Source organism: Chiloscyllium plagiosum, unplaced genomic scaffold (genome assembly GCF_037043375.1).
Source record: "Chiloscyllium plagiosum isolate Xiang-an unplaced genomic scaffold, Cpla_swu_hap1 HiC_scaffold_53X, whole genome shotgun sequence".
Classification (NCBI taxonomy): domain Eukaryota; kingdom Metazoa; phylum Chordata; class Chondrichthyes; order Orectolobiformes; family Hemiscylliidae; genus Chiloscyllium; species Chiloscyllium plagiosum.
This window is the reverse complement of record NW_028270191.1, coordinates 12476297-12491429: the sequence shown is the minus strand read 5'-3', so window position 1 is coordinate 12491429 and position 15133 is coordinate 12476297. Positions and strand designations below refer to the sequence as shown.

General features: G+C 54.6%; 1 protein-coding gene across 4 annotated transcripts in view; it reads left to right on the top strand.

The window, feature by feature from the left end:
• LOC122542458 (transcription activator GLI1.S-like) overlaps nt 1–15133 on the top strand; it is a 265219-nt gene that overhangs the window by 195296 nt on the left and 54790 nt on the right. For 3 of the 4 annotated variants that reach the window (XM_087985477.1, XM_087985475.1, XM_087985476.1), the window contains one exon: nt 14409–14514. The exons of the other annotated variant lie outside the window; for it this stretch is intronic. In XM_087985477.1, coding sequence (XP_087841603.1) covers nt 14444–14514 — 71 coding nt within the window. In that variant the 5' untranslated portion in view covers nt 14409–14443. The remainder of the gene's footprint in view (nt 1–14408; nt 14515–15133) is intronic. 4 annotated transcript variants of the gene reach the window in all.

Genomic DNA, 15133 nt, shown 5'->3' with positions numbered 1-15133 from the left:
TCGCACACACTCACTCTCACACACTCACACACACTCACTCTCACACACTGTCACACACACTCACACACACACACTCACACACTCCCTCCCTCCCTCCCTCACACACACACACTCCCTCCCTCACACACACACAGTCAGTCACTGCCGAAAACAAAAGAGAAAGAAGGTGCTGGATACCAAGCCGAGGCCCAAATTTCAAACTCATTTTTTCCCTTTCTCTCTCTGACTGACTCACCACATCAAAACACAGTGGCTGGCAGCCAAGTGGAACTTGTCAAATCGCTGGCTCCACAATCGCGGCCAACTGTTGCCCCAGGAGCCAAAACAAACCAGAACAGGACCTCACCCAATGACTGGTGGGTGTTCCTCAAGGAACAGCTTCTAGTGAAGAGCAAAGGAAGCCTTTCAGCAGCTGTACGGGGATTTAACCCCCTGACTGCTGCAAGGTTTTGTACCAGAGTGGACCTGCCAGCTCCCCGATGGGGGATTTACAGTGACGCGACGAGACTGTCAGTCACAAGATTTGGAGATGCCGGTGTTGGACTGGGGTGTACAAAGTTAAAAACCACACAACACCAGGTTATAGTCCAACAGGTTTATTTGGAAGCACACTAGCTTTCGAAGCGACGCTCCTTCATCAGGTGATTGTGGAGGACACAATGTGTAAGGCACAGAATTTATAATCAGTCACAAGGAGTTTCTGCTGCATCTTGCCTGCCTTAAACAGCTTATCTTCAGTGGAAGCGAACATTGAGATCGATGGGTAGCTGTCCCAAGTGGTCTCACCTCACACAAATTGCAAGTATTCAAGTGACTCTCCCCCCAACCAAGTCTCCCCCTAGTGGGTCTGGTACTCAAACATGAAGGGACCTGACTTCCTGGCTGTACAGGGCAAGATTATGATCTCCAGCAAGGAATGCTGAGGACTGTCAAAACATGCCTTTAGTTTCTGTGCCTGTCACTCATAGTTTTGACCTGCTGAGGCTTCCTATCTCAGCTCGGGTCAAAGACACTCTGCTCAGTGAGCACTCCGCCAGCAACAGCAGGGTTTTAATGTCTCCGGCTGTGATCTATAACGCTGGGATTCTATCCAATCACATCACTGGAATACAGTCTATTGCGCGCAATTCTGGTCTCCCTGCTATAGGATGGATGTTGTGAAACTTGAAAGGGTTCAGAAAAGATTTACCAGGATGTTGCCAGGGTTGGAGGATTTGAGCTACAGGGAGAGGCTGAACAGGCTGGGGCTGTTTTCCCTGGAGTGTCGGAGGCTGAGGGGTGACTTATAGAGGTTTATAAAATTATGAGGGACATGGATAGGATAAATAGACAAAGTCTTTTCCCTGGGGTCGGGGAGTCCAGAACTAGAGGGCATAGGTTTTGGGTGAGAGGGGAAAGATATAAAAGAGACCTAAGGGGCAACCTTTTCACGCAGGGGGTGGTACGTGTATGGAATGAGCTGCCAGAGGAAGTGGTGGAAGCTGGTACAATTGCAACATTTAAGAGGCATCTGGATGGGTATATGAATAGGAAGGGTTTGGAGGGATATGGGCCAAAAAATGGGACTAGATTAAGTTAGGATATCTGGTCGGCATGGACGAGTTGGACCGAAGGCTCCGTTTCTGTGCTGTACATCTTTCTGACTCTGTCTATAACAGAGTTACACCTTAATGCTGCACTCCAAACCTGAGCGTGCTGCCCCCCTTCAGGTTAACGAGGGTAGTGTGCGGCTCTCAGTTGCCCATCAGACAGACCTGTGCTCAGCTGCAACACCAGAGACTGTTGATCCTCTGGTCTGCTCATCAATCCTGTGCTGGGGGAGAACAGAGGGCTGATGGGACTGGCTGGTATCCAGGCTGGTATCCAGGCTGGCATGGCAGTGCCAGAACAGGAGGACGGTGTTGCCAGACATGTATACAACACAAAGATAGAGTCATAGAGATGTACATCATGTAAACAGACCCTTCGGTCCAACCTGTCCATGCCAACCAGGTATCCCAACCCAATCTAGTCCCACCTGCCAGCACCCGGCCCATATCCCTCCAAACCCTTCCTATTCATATACCCATCCAGAGGTTGGAAAGTAGGTTATGAGGTGGATACAAAGTGTTCTCGGGAGCTGCGGTGAGTGCACATGGATTCAGCAGATGGAGGAGGATGTGGGGAGTTGCAGCTTTTCTGCAGAAGAGGAAGGCAGAATACTATCGCAGGGCAGTGCTCTCCGGATCACCGCAGACTGGACTGGAGAACTGGCATGTCTATCAGCACCATACTCCCTGGACAAACGTGAGCACTGCAGATGCTGGAGATCAGAGGCGAGAGGGTGGTGCTGGAAAAGCACAGCAGGTCAGGCAGCTTCCGAGGGGAAGGAAAGTCGACATTTCGGGAAGAAGCACTTCATCAGGAGTGATCACGATGCTCCCTGGAACCCAGCATCAATGTCTCCAACTGAATCGTGGGACTGGGATAGGAAACGGGGAGATGTTCGACAGGTTAGGCCACATATAACTCCTCAGCAACTGTGCAACTCACCGCCCAGTCACTGACACTGGCCTACCCCCAAATACGCCCTGATCTGCCCCAACTCCCCCCAGCCCCTGCCTCCACACACATCCTACCAGCTGTGCCCCAAATACACCCCTGATCTGCTCAGCTTCCCCCGAACTTGCTCCAGGAGTACATCACCTGTCCCTGCACCCAACCCCCAGCCTTTCAGTTACCTTGCTTTAGCAGGGAGAGACTTTGACTGGGGGAGTGCCACACTGTCAGATGATCAGTGCTGAGGGAGTGCCGCACTGTCAGATGATCAGTGCTGAGGGAGTGCCGCACTGTCGGAGGGTCAGTACTGAGGGAGTGCCGCACTGTCGGAGGGTCAGTGCTGAGAGAGTGCCGCACTGTCGGAGGGTCAGTGCTGAGGGAGTGCCGCACTGTCAGAGGGTCAGTGCTGAGGGAGTGCTTCACTGTCAGAGGATCAGTACTGAGGGAGTGCCGCACTGTCGGAGAGTCAGTGCTGAGGGAGTGCCGCACTGTCGGAGAGTCAGTATTTAAGGAGTGCCGCACTGTCGGAGGGTTAGTTCTGAAGGAGTGCGGCACTGTCAGAGGGCCAGTACTGAGGGAGTGCCGCACTGTCGGAGGGTCAGTGCTGAGGGAGTGTCGCACTGTCGGAGGGTCAGTACTGAGGGAGTGCCGCACTGTCAGAGGGTCAGTGCTGAGGGAGTGCCGCACTGTCGGAGGGTCAGTGCTGAGGGAGTGTCGCACTGTCGGAGGGTCAGTACTGAGGGAGTGCCGCACTGTCAGAGGGTCAGTGCTGAGGGAGTGCCGCACTGTCGGAGGGTCAGTGCTGAGGGAGTGCCGCACTGTTGGAGGGTCAGTGCTGAGGGAGTGCCGCACTGTTGGAGGGTCAGTACTGAGGGAGTGCCGCACTGTCGGAGGGTCAGTGCTGAGGGAGTGCCGCACTGTTGGAGGGTCAGTACTGTGGGAGTGCTGCACTGTCGGAGGGTCAGTACTGATGGAGTGCCGCACTGTTGGAGGGTCAGTATTTAGGGAGTGCCGCACTGTCGGAGGGTCAGTACTGAGGGAGTGCCGCGCTGTCGGAGGGTCAGTACTGAGGGAGTGCCGCACTGTCGGAGGGTTAGTGCTGAGGGAGTGCCGCACCATCGGAGGGTCAGTGCTGAGGGAGTGCTGCACTGTCGGAGGGTCAGTGCTGAGGGAGTGCCGCACCATCGGAGGGTCAGTGCTGAGGGAGTGCCGCACTGTCGGAGGGTTAGTGCTGAGGGAGTGCCGCACCATCGGAGGGTCAGTGCTGAGGGAGTGCCGCACTGTCGGAGGGTTAGTGCTGAGGGAGTGCCGCACCATCGGAGGGTCAGTGCTGAGGGAGTGCCGCACTGTCGGAGGGTCAGTGCTGAGGGAGTGTGGCACTGTCGGAGGGTCAGTACTGAGGGAGTACCGCACTGTTGGAGGGTCACTACTGTGGGAGTGCTGCACTGTCGGAGGGTAGTACTGATGGAGTGCCACACTGTCGGAGGGTCAGTAGTGAGGGAGTGCCGCACTGTCGGAGGGTCAGTGCTAATAGAGTGCCGCACTGTCAGAGGGTCAGTGCTGAGGGAGTGCCGCACTGTCAGAGGATCAGTGCTGAGGGAGTGCCGCACTGTCAGAGGGTCAGTACTGAGGGAGTGCCGCACTGTCAGAGGGTCAGTGCTGAGGGAGTGCCGCACTGTCGGAGGGTCAGTACAGAGGGAGTGCCGCACTGTCGGAGGGTCAGTGCTGAGGGAGTGCCGCACTGTCGGAGGGTCAGTGTTGAGGGAGTGCCGCACTGTCGGAGGGTCAGTGCTGAGATAGTGCTGCACTGTCGGAGGGTCATTGCTGAGGGAGTGCCGCACTGTCAGAGGGTCAGTGCGGAGGGAGTGCCTCACTGTCAGAGGGTCAGTGCTGAGGGAGTGCCGCACTGTCAGAGGGTCAGTGTGGAGGGAGTGCCGCACTGTCGGAGGGTCAATCTGTCAGTTATAGCATTGGTCCGTGACTCCTCCTCGCACTCAGATGGGCATTGTGATGGGCAGTGTGTGAACAGGGGATAGCTCTCTGTTCCCTTGTTAGCTCGGTCAGTATGAATGCATGATTTGGTGATGATCACATCTCCTTGCATGGGATCTTGCTGTGTGTCACCTGGTTGCCCTGTTTCCTATACCTGTACCGGATTGGGAATGAGACACCTGGGGATGTGTGGTGCTGGTCTAAGACAGTGTAGAATTAGAGATGCTTTGCTCTCTCTGCCTATACCCAGTGTCTGTCTGCTGAGCAAAGCCCGGATGTAGGCTCATTGCAAACATCCTCCTGTGTTTGGGTCATTTTGTCCTTGGCTTTTCTCCCTCTCGGGGGCTAATTGACCCTGGCAGCACTGGATTGCGTCATCAGTGCAAACATTGCCCAGTGAGCAGCCATTTTGGGGCCTGCAGTTTGACCCATGGGGGAGAGTGTCTCTCTCTACTGGGCCCTCCCCCAGTCTCGGTGCTGGTGGGAAGTGGCTCTGATGGTCTCTGTGTTGGGAATTGGCTTTAAAGGAGTCAAGAAGTGACAGTGCCAGGAAGTTGGCAAAGCAGTGAACACAAAATCTGGGGAAGGCTCACGTTGGGTTGTGGGAGGGGTGAACAATAATATGGAGCAACCTATTGTGATCGAGACGGGGTGGTGGGAGCCTATCGAAGAATGATTTTCAACAGGGGAGTCAGATCAATCGGTCCAGTTTTGCAGGGCCTAGGTGGAAAGCAGCATGTTGATTTTCTTTTTTAAACCCCCACACTGCCGCCTAACTGTGTTAATGCTTATATTTTCCCCAGCACCCATGGTGTGTGTGTGCAGGTGTGAGACACAATGAGAGACACAAGGTGCACAAATCTTTATTCAATTCCCACCACTAGGAAGATAGGAAAATACCCGGGTGGCCAGTGACAAGCACTGCCCTTCACATCAAAGGGCAGTGCTGTGTGATCAAAACAGTGAAGGGGAGGGTAGGGACTAAATCAAAGCTGAAAATGTGTTGCTGGAAAAGCGTAGCAGGTCAGGCAGCATCCAGGGAACAGGAGAATTGACGTTTCGGGCATAAGCCCTTCTTCAGGAAGGGCTTCCTCATTCCTGAAGAAGGGCTTATGCCCGAAACGTCGATTCTCCTGTTCCTTGGATGCTGCCTGACCTGCTGCGCTTTTCCAGCAACACATTTTCAGCTCTGATCTCCAGCATCTGCAGCCCTCACTTTCTCCTCAGGGATTAAATCAAAATAGAGTTAGAGGGGGAAATGATGCACTCCACTCCTTGCGGCGCCCACCTCTCCCTGAACGACTCCAGGGTGTTGGTGGGCACCGCGTGCTCCTTCTGCAGATACACCCGGGCTCTGCAGCGTGTTAACTCTGTCAAAGAGCTGGCACGTGTGCATTGTGTTGAAGGGCCTGCTTCTTACTGAGCTTGTGTATCCTTCCGCAAAACGACCGAACCAAAACTTTGCGCGCATCCTAAACCTCAGCTGTGCGGCTCAACCTGCTCACCTCCTGTCTCTGTGGGTGGCTGATGGCTCCCAGCCCTGGCTGTTGGAATGCCAGTGAAAGAGCACAGATGTCTGGCCCAGAGCTGCAATCCAGCAGCAGCCCCTGCCTTCCCCGTGCACTCTGTGTTCCCAGCAAGGAGATCCTGCCTCAGAGCAGGAGCAGCGAGCACCACGTTGACACTCTGCTCTCGAACAAGGCTCGAGCTGCTGTCCTTGTGCTGGGCTGTTCAACATTAAACAGCAGCTTTTCATGTAAATGTTTACCTTTGAGCTGGCATTCACAGTATTCTGCTTGGCCCAACCTTTCGAGGCTGAGCAGCAGTTCTTGCTTCGGTGACATTGGAGAGCGCTCTGCAACTCTGACTCCACGCTATCACGTCCACAGCCTGGAGGAATCATCTGCCTCCATTTGGAAGGCAGGCCCCTCTTCAGGCCTTTGGGCTCTTTCCACCTTCCTCTCTCTCTCTCTCTCCCTGTCTCTGTCGGACTCTCTCTCTGTCTCTACCTTCACCTTCAGCCCCAGATGCTCCATCTGTTTCTGTCTCTCCCTCTCTCTCCCTCTCCATGCCCCTATCTTGCCTCACTCTCCCTGTGTTTTTTTTTCTCTCTCTCTGTCCCTCCCTCTGGCTGTTTCTGTGACTAACTCTCCCTATTCTCTATCCATCTCCCCGCAATCTCCTCTCTCTGTCTCTCTCAAAGACTCTATGTGTGTGTCTCTCTCCCTGTCTCTCACTCTGCCCTTCCCTCGGTCTCTGTCTCTCCCTCTGTCTCTTTTTCTGCCTGGGTCTACCTTTGTCTCTCTCTCTCTCCTCTCTCTCTCTCTTTCTGCACGTCTCCATATGCTTAGAATAGGTAGGAACAGAAATAGGCCATTCAGTCCATCCATCCTGTGCCACCATTTAATGAGGTCATGGCTGATCTGTTCATCCCCAACTCCCCTTTCCTGCCTTTTCCCCATCACCCCTCCATTCCCCTTCCTGATTAAACATCCCTCTATCCCAGCCTTGAATATACTCACTGACCCAGCCCCGACAGCCCTCTGTGGGAAAGAATTCCACAGACTCACTCCCCTCTGAGAGACGAAATTCCTCCTCATCTCTGTCTGCAACGGGTGACCACTTATTCTGGGATTGTACCCTCTGGTCCTCGACTCTCTCCCACAAGGGGAAACAACCTCTCCACATCCCCCCTGTGAAGTCTCCTAAGAATCTTGGATGTTACAATAAGGTCACCTCCCATTCTTCTAAGCTGAGGGAGTGCCGCGCTGTCGGAGGGTCAGTGCTGAGGGAGTGCCACACTGTCGGAGGGTCAGTACTGAGGGAGTGCCGCACTGTCGGACGGTCAGTGCTGAGGGTGTGCCGCACTGTCGGAGGGTCAGTGCAGAGGGAATGTCGCACTGTCGGAGGGTCAGTGCAGAGGGAGTGTCGCACTGTCGGAGGAGCAGTGCTGAGGGAGTGCCACACTGTATGAGGGTCAGTGCTGAGGGAGTGCCGCACTGTCGGAGGGTCATTACTGAGGGAGTGCCGCACTGTCGGAGGGTCAGTACTGAGGAAGTGTCGCATTGTCGGAGGGTCAGTGCTGAGGGAGTTCCGCACTGTCAGAGGGTCAGTGCTGAGGGAGTGCCGCACTGTCAGAGGGTCAGTGCTGAGGGAGTGCCACACTGTCAGAGGGTCAGTACTGAGGGAGTGCCGCACTGTCGGAGGGTCAGTGCTGAGGGTGTGCCGCACTGTCGGAGGGTCAGTGCAGAGGGAGTGTCGCACTGTCGGAGGGTCCGTGCTGAGGGAGTGTCGCACTGTCGGAGGGTCAGTGCTGAGGGAGTGCCGCACTGTCGGAGGGTCAGTGCAGAGGGAGTGTCGCACTGTCGGAGGGTCAGTGCTGAGGGAGTGCTGCACTGTCGGAGGGTCATTACTGAGGGAGTGCCGCACTGTCGGAGGGTCAGTACTGAGGAAGTGTCGCATTGTCGGAGGGTCAGTGCTGAGGGAAAGCCGCACTGTCAGAGGGTCAGTGCTGAGGGAGTGCCACACTGTCGGAGGGTCAGTGCTGAGGGTGTGCCGCACTGTCGGAGGGTCAGTACTGAGGGAGTGCCGCACTGTCGGAGGGTCAGTGCTGAGGGTGTGCCGCACTGTCGGAGGGTCAGTGCAGAGGGAGTGTCGCACTGTCGGAGGGTCCGTGCTGAGGGAGTGTCGCACTGTCGGAGGGTCAGTGCTGAGGGAGTGCCGCACTGTCGGAGGGTCAGTGCAGAGGGAGTGTCGCACTGTCGGAGGGTCAGTGCTGAGGGAGTGCTGCACTGTCTGAGGGTCATTACTGAGGGAGTGCCGCACTGTCGGAGGGTCAGTACTGAGGAAGTGTCGCATTGTCGGAGGGTCAGTGCTGAGGGAAAGCCGCACTGTCAGAGGGTCAGTGCTGAGGGTGTGCCGCACTGTCGGAGGGTCAGTGCTGAGGGAGTGCCGCACTGTCGGAGGGTCAGGGCTGAGGGAGTGTCACATTGTCGGAGGGTCAGTGCTGAGGGAGTGCCACACTGTCGGAGGGTCAGTGCTGAGGGAGTGCCACACTGTCGGAGGGTCAGTGCTGAGGGAGGGCCGCACTGTTGGAGGGTCAGTGCTGAGGGAGTGCTGCATTGATGGAGGGTCAGTGTTGAGGGAGTGCCGCACTGTCGGAGGGTCAGGGCTGAGGGACTGCCGCACTGTCGGAGGGTCAGGGCTGAGGGACTGCCACACTGTCGGAGGGTCAGTGATGAGGGATTGCTGCACTGTCGGAGGGTCAGAGCTGAGGGAGTGCTGCATTGTCGGAGCGTCAGTTCTGAGGGAGTGCTGCATTGTCGGAGGGTCAGTGCTGAGGGAGTGCCGCACTGTCGGAGGGTCAGTGCTGAGGGAGTGCCTCACTGTCGGAGGGTCAGTGCTGAGGGAGTGCCTCACTGTCGGAGGGTCAGGGCTGAGGGACTGCCACACTGCCGGAGGGTCAGTGATGAGGGATTGCTGCACTGTCGGAGGGTCAGAGCTGAGGGAGTGCTGCATTGTCGGAGGGTCAGTGCTGAGGGAGTGCCGCACTGTCGAAGGGTCAGTGCTGAGGGAGTGCCTCACTGTCGGAGGGTCAGTGCTGAGGGAGTGCCGCACTGTCGGAGGGTCAGGGCTGAGGGAGTGCCGCACTGTCGGATGGTCAGGGCTGAGGGAGTGCCGCACTGTCGGAGGGTCAGTGCTGAGGGAGTGCCGCACTGTCGGAGGGTCAGTGCTGAGGGAGTGCCTCACTGTCAGAGGGTCAGTGCTGAGGGAGTGCCGCACTGTCGGAGGGTCAGTGCTGAGGGAGTGCTGCACTGTCGGAGGGTCAGTGCTGAGGGAGTGCCGCACTGTCGGAGGGTCAGGGCTGAGGGAGTGCCGCACTGTCGGAGGGTCAGGGCTGAGGGAGTGCCGCACTGTCGGAGGGTCAGTGCGGAGGGAGTGCCGCACTGTCAGAGGGTCAGTGCTGAGGGAGTGCCGCACTGTCGGAGGGTCAGTGCTGAGGGAGTGCCGCACTGTCGGAGGGTCAGTGTTGAGGGAGTGCTGCACTATCGGAGGGTCAGTGCTGAGGGAGTGCCGCACTGTCAGAGGGTCAGTGCTGAGGGAGTGCTGCACTATCGGAGGGTTATTTTTGAAGAAGAGACATATCGGATTTGAAACACTAACTCTGTCTGTCTGCAGAGATGTTGCCAGAGTTTCCTGGTTTCTCGCAGTGTGTCTGCCTCCGCTGTATTCTGTGTTGGTTTGAGCGCTGTGCTCCTCAAAGGCCAGTCTCTGACAAAACCTTTCCGCAGCAGCCTGCTAACACCACTGGCAATACAATGAAAGAGCTCTGTGATACTGTGCCTGCACTTTGGTTGTGAAGTTTATACTGTTCAGACCGACTGTGCCATTTCACATGGCCTGCCTTGGTGGTTGGCATCAGTATCTCACGTGGGCACAAAATGCAGAACACATGGCACTGTCTCTTTGTGTATCCTGCTATGAAATCACATTCTGTTGATCATTCCATGCTGATAAGCCTCTTTCTCGTTGATATTTTGCATAATGAAATGATCCTGTAGCCCGCCTTATTTGTTTTCGAGAACATGTTGAACTCTGTGTCAGCAGCTGAACACACACAGTGCCCTGGTCTGTGCAACAGTGGGCACCAGGCTCCCCCTGCTGGTAAATCCAGTCAGTGTCAGGCACTTCCCCAGAGTTAATCAGTCACAGCACATTCCAGCAGCAAAATATTTCAGATTAAGAACCTCGACATGATTCTTTCTACGTTTGTCTGAGATTTGTTTCTTCCCTATTTTAAGGGGGTTTTGCAATTCCCTTCCTGAATCTCCCTGTCTCTTGCCCTCTCCTTCAAACTGACATCTTCAACCAAGTGTTTGGTCACCTTGACCTGCTGCGCTTTTCCAGCAACACATTTTCAGCTCTGATCTCCAGCATCTGCAGTCCTCACTTTCCCCTTGACCTCATCCCTCCCTATGTGGCTTGGAGCCCTGTTTTCTTTGGGAGTGCTCCTGTGAAGCACCTTGGGGTGGCTTAGAACATGAAAGGCGCTATATAAATACTGGTTGTTAATTGTTGATTGAAACACCAAATGTGTCGAGCATTGTAACTGTCCTGCAGTAGGCAGTTTGGAAAGCGTGGTATTTATGACTGAGCGTCCTGACTTCTGGTTCTCAGTGCTGGAGCTGACATCGAGAGTCTTTATCTTTGGATTGCACCCTGTGCTGTGCAAGGATACATTGTTGCTTTTGTACTGTAAAGGGTTCATTGTACCCTGACTGCCAGAAGCTGGACTGAGCCTGGGGAAGGATCTATGTTAGTGTCCTGTCAAGCAACAGGAATCGGTGTTTACAACGCTTCAGCACCCTGCCCCTAAAAGTACTGGCTCCTGAGAGAGATGATGCATTCGTTTTGATTTTCCAAAACTCCTTAAATTCGGGGAAGGTCCCGTTAGATTGGAAAATGGCGAATATAGCTGCTTTGTTCAAAACGGGAGGAAGACAGAAAGCAGGAAACTACAGGCCGGTTAGCTCAATATCTGTCATCAGCAAAGTCTATTACTAAAGACATTCTAATAGGTTAGAGAAGTTCCAGGGAATCAGGCAGAGTTCACATGGTTTTGTGAAAGAGGAAACCATCTTTCACTAGTTTATTGAAGCTCTTTATGGAAGTTGGGAGGGTGTGGGGGGGCTTCCAGTAGGGATTCTGTTGTCTGAACTTTCAGGATGTTGATAATGGGCGAATAATCAGGGAGCAAACAAACCTCATCCTCGAGCCACCATTCCGACAAAAACACACAGTTCAAAACCAGTTGGTTTGTCTTTCTGTTTGTTTCTCAATGTGGTTTTGGCACCAACGTCACTGTGAGGCCCCCCCCCCCCCCCCCGTTCTCATCTGCCATCTGTCTGAGTGTAATGTCCCCCTGGAATCGGAATGTCTGGAGGGTACTTTGAACCAGAAGCAGCCTGCAATTAACCTCCAGGCCTGGCCTCACTGTTGGGGTGGAAGGGTGTACTGATGTTACACCGGTGGGAAAAAGCCCTCTAAAAATCCAGGGAGCTCTTCCCTGAGCAAAGGGAAGCATACATTTTTATGGCATTTGTTTCATCCTGCTGTTACGATTGACAAACCTATCATATTGGCTCAGTACGGTGGCTCAGTGGTTTGCACTGTAGCCTCACAGCACCAGGGACCTGAGTTCGATTCCAGCCTCGGGTGCCTGTCTGTGTGAAGTTTGCACATTCTCCCCGTGTCTGCGTGGTTATGCTCCAGTTTCCTCCCACAGTCCAAAGATGTGCAGCTTAGGGTGAATTGGCCATATCTGGGTGAATTTGTCAGAGTGTGTAGGGTAGGTACATCAGGTAACTATAGGGTAGGGGAATGGGTCTGGGTGGGTTACTCTTTGGAGGGTCAGTGTGACCTGTTGGGCCAAATGGCCTGTTTCCACACTGTAGGGATTCTAGAATTATTAATGAATTACCTACATTTCCCATTAAGGCGATGGTATGACTGCATGGCCATGGATGGAAAGGTTTGTGATCAACCCCCGATCCTCCATTGGTCTCATGATGCTTCCCAGTCTCTCTTCCCTCCCTTCCTGAGGCTTTTCACAATGAATACCATTTTCAAGTACATTCCTGCCCAGACATTTGACAGCTGCACTGCCTTAACTGCCAGTTCATTAGATACTAGCTTTTAAATTCCATTATACAGTTTACCAACCTCACTACAGGACATTAAAAGGATATTAATTTTTACTAATTGGCATCACATTCATAATATCAGTTTCAAGAAAGTTATATGGTTGCAGCTCATGTTAGAATTCTTTCGCTAGCGAGTTGTGAGCAGTTTCTTTCTTACTGTGTTTACTAGATACCCCCATCTTACTCCTTGGGTATCTTCCAATTCACCTCACTTTCTAACATCTGCTAGTTTATCTGCTTGTGATCCAATTCTTCCTGTAATGATATGGGGGTTGCTTTTATTGTTTGAGACTGGTGTGTTCTCATAATGTTATTGGAATCTTTTCCTCGAATGCTTTTAGTGATTGTTTTATCCTATATACGTAAGTGAATGTACAACCACTTCAGAATCTATATCTCTGATTATTTGAAGGATTTTAACTAAAACCTACGATTAGAGGGTGGTGGTGGAGGGTTGTTTTTCAGACTGGAGGCCTGTGACCAGTGGAGTGCCACAAGGATCGGTGCTGGGTCCACTGCGTTTCATCACTTACATAAATGATTTGGATGTGAGCTTAAGAGGTACGGTTAGTAAGTTTGCAGATGACACCAAAACTGGAGGCGTAGTGGAAAGCAAAGAAGGTTACCTCAGATTACAACAGGATCTGGACCAGATGGGCCAATGGGCTGAGAAGTGGCAGATGGAGTTTAGTTCAGATAAATGCGAGGTGCTGCATTTTGGGAAAGCAAATCTGCACTACACTCTCAGAGACTCAATACTGAGGGAGTGCCGCACCGTTGGAGGGTCAGTGCTGAGGGAGTGCCGCACTGTCGGAGGGTCAGTGCTGAGGGAGTGCCGTACTGTCGGAGGGTCAGTGCTGAGGGAGTGGGCACTGTCGGAGGGTCAGTACTGATGGAGTGCCGCACTGTCGGAGGGTCAGTGCTGAGGGAGTGCCGCACTGTCGGAGGATCAGTGCTGAGGGAGTGCCGCACTGTCGGAGGGTCAGTGCTGAGGGAGTGGGCACTGTCGGAGGGTCAGTACTGATGGAGTGCCGCACTGTCGAAGGGTCAGTGCTGAGGGAGTGCCGCACTGTCGGAGGGTCAGTACTGAGGGAGTGCCGCAGTGTCGGAGGATCAGTACTGAGGGAGTGCCGCACTGTCGGAGGGTCAGTACTGAGGGAGTGTCGCACTGTCGGAGGGTCAGTGCTGAGGGAGTGCCGCACTGTCGGAGGGTCAGTGCTGAGGGAGTGCCGCACTGTCGGAGGGTCAGTGCTGAGGGAGTGCCGCACTGTCGGAGGGTCAGTGCTGAGGGAGTGCCGCACTGTCGGAGGGTCAGTGCTGAGGGAGTGTCAGTCTGTCAGCTGGTTGCTAAACTCACCCTGCATGATTGAAGACAGCAGTGTGCTGTCAAAGAGCAGTGAAAGTCACTGTGTTGTGTTTCACATTGCAGCCAGTGTCCGCTGCACAGACAACATACCTTCCACGATCTGGTCATTATGGCATTGCTGTTTGTGGGAGCTCACTGCACATAACTGGACCCCTGTGTTCCCTACATTACTGCAGTGCTGGGTCAGTCATTTGCTGTCAAGCCCTGAGGGATATCCTGAGGCCGTTAAAGGCGCGAAGTGCATTTTATTAAAGCGCAAACACAAATGTAACCCCCTGGATCACTTACTCCCCTGAAGTTGTGGGGAAAGTCCACAGAACTGTTGGCCCCACTGGGCACACAGCCACGTTAGCTCAGCAGCAAGGACAGCCTGAAGCTTCCTGGTCTCTGCAACTCAGCGCCAATTCACGAGGGGGCCTTGAGTTGGTATTTCTCTTCATCTTTCCCCTTCCTGTATCCGAAAGGAGGGGTCGGGGGTAACGCAGCAATTCGCAGCGTCCTGCTGTTCCACGTTCAACAAACTCAGTCCCTTTTCAACCTGTGACCCCTTCTCAAGGGGGGAGGGGGGGGTGAACGAGGGACGGGGCATAAAGCAGATGAGGCCATCCTTTGGTCAAGCTGTGCTTCAGCAGCACTGGGCTGCGCAGTTTCCATAGCAACAGAGGACGCCTGAGCAGGAGTCGGCCATTTGGCCCTGCTCTGCTGCTCAGGAAGGTCGTGCTGGATCGGGGTCTCAGTCTGGGAACGCCCCATCCATCCTATCCCTCCCTAACAGCCTTGTCTTCTCTGTTCTTCTGCCTCCTCCTCAGATTCCCAGCAGCACGGCTCCACCTCCCGACCCTTAATGCCCGCGGACTCGCTGTGCCACAGCAGCCACCATCTCGACAGTGCCAGTGTCCCACACACCATGCACGGGTAAGTCGCCAAGGAGCACTGGCTGGCAAAGGCCGGCCCGTTTGGAATGGAGGAGAGATGGAGGGGCTTCACCACAGTGGAGGGGCCTGTCTCAACTCTCCTCTCCTGAAGGCTGTGTCCTGGAGGAGTTGCAGTTCTGGAGGTGGCCCACTGGGGGCCTCGCTGGTCTCAATGTGTCACCCTCAATCCAACCTTGGCACCCTCTCCCCGCCCCCCATGACCCTCTCCCAATGACCCTCTCCCCACGACCCTCTCCCCCTGACCCTCTCCTCATGACCCTCTCCCCATGACCCTCTCCCCCGACCCTCTCCCCATGAGCCTCTCCCCAACCCTCTCCCCATGACCCTCTCCCTATGACCCTCCCCCCCCATGACCCTCTCCCTACGATCCTCTCACCCCGACCCTCTCCCCCCGACCCTCTCCCCATGACCCTCTCCCTATGATCCTCTCACCCCGACCTTCTCCCCAGGACCCTCTCCCCGTGACCCTCTCCCTATGACCCTCTGCCCCCGACCCTCTCCCCATGACCCTCTCCCCCGACCCTCTCCCCATGACCCTCTCCCCATGATCCTCTCCCCCCGACCCTCTCCCCTGACCCTCTCCTCATGACCCTCTCCCC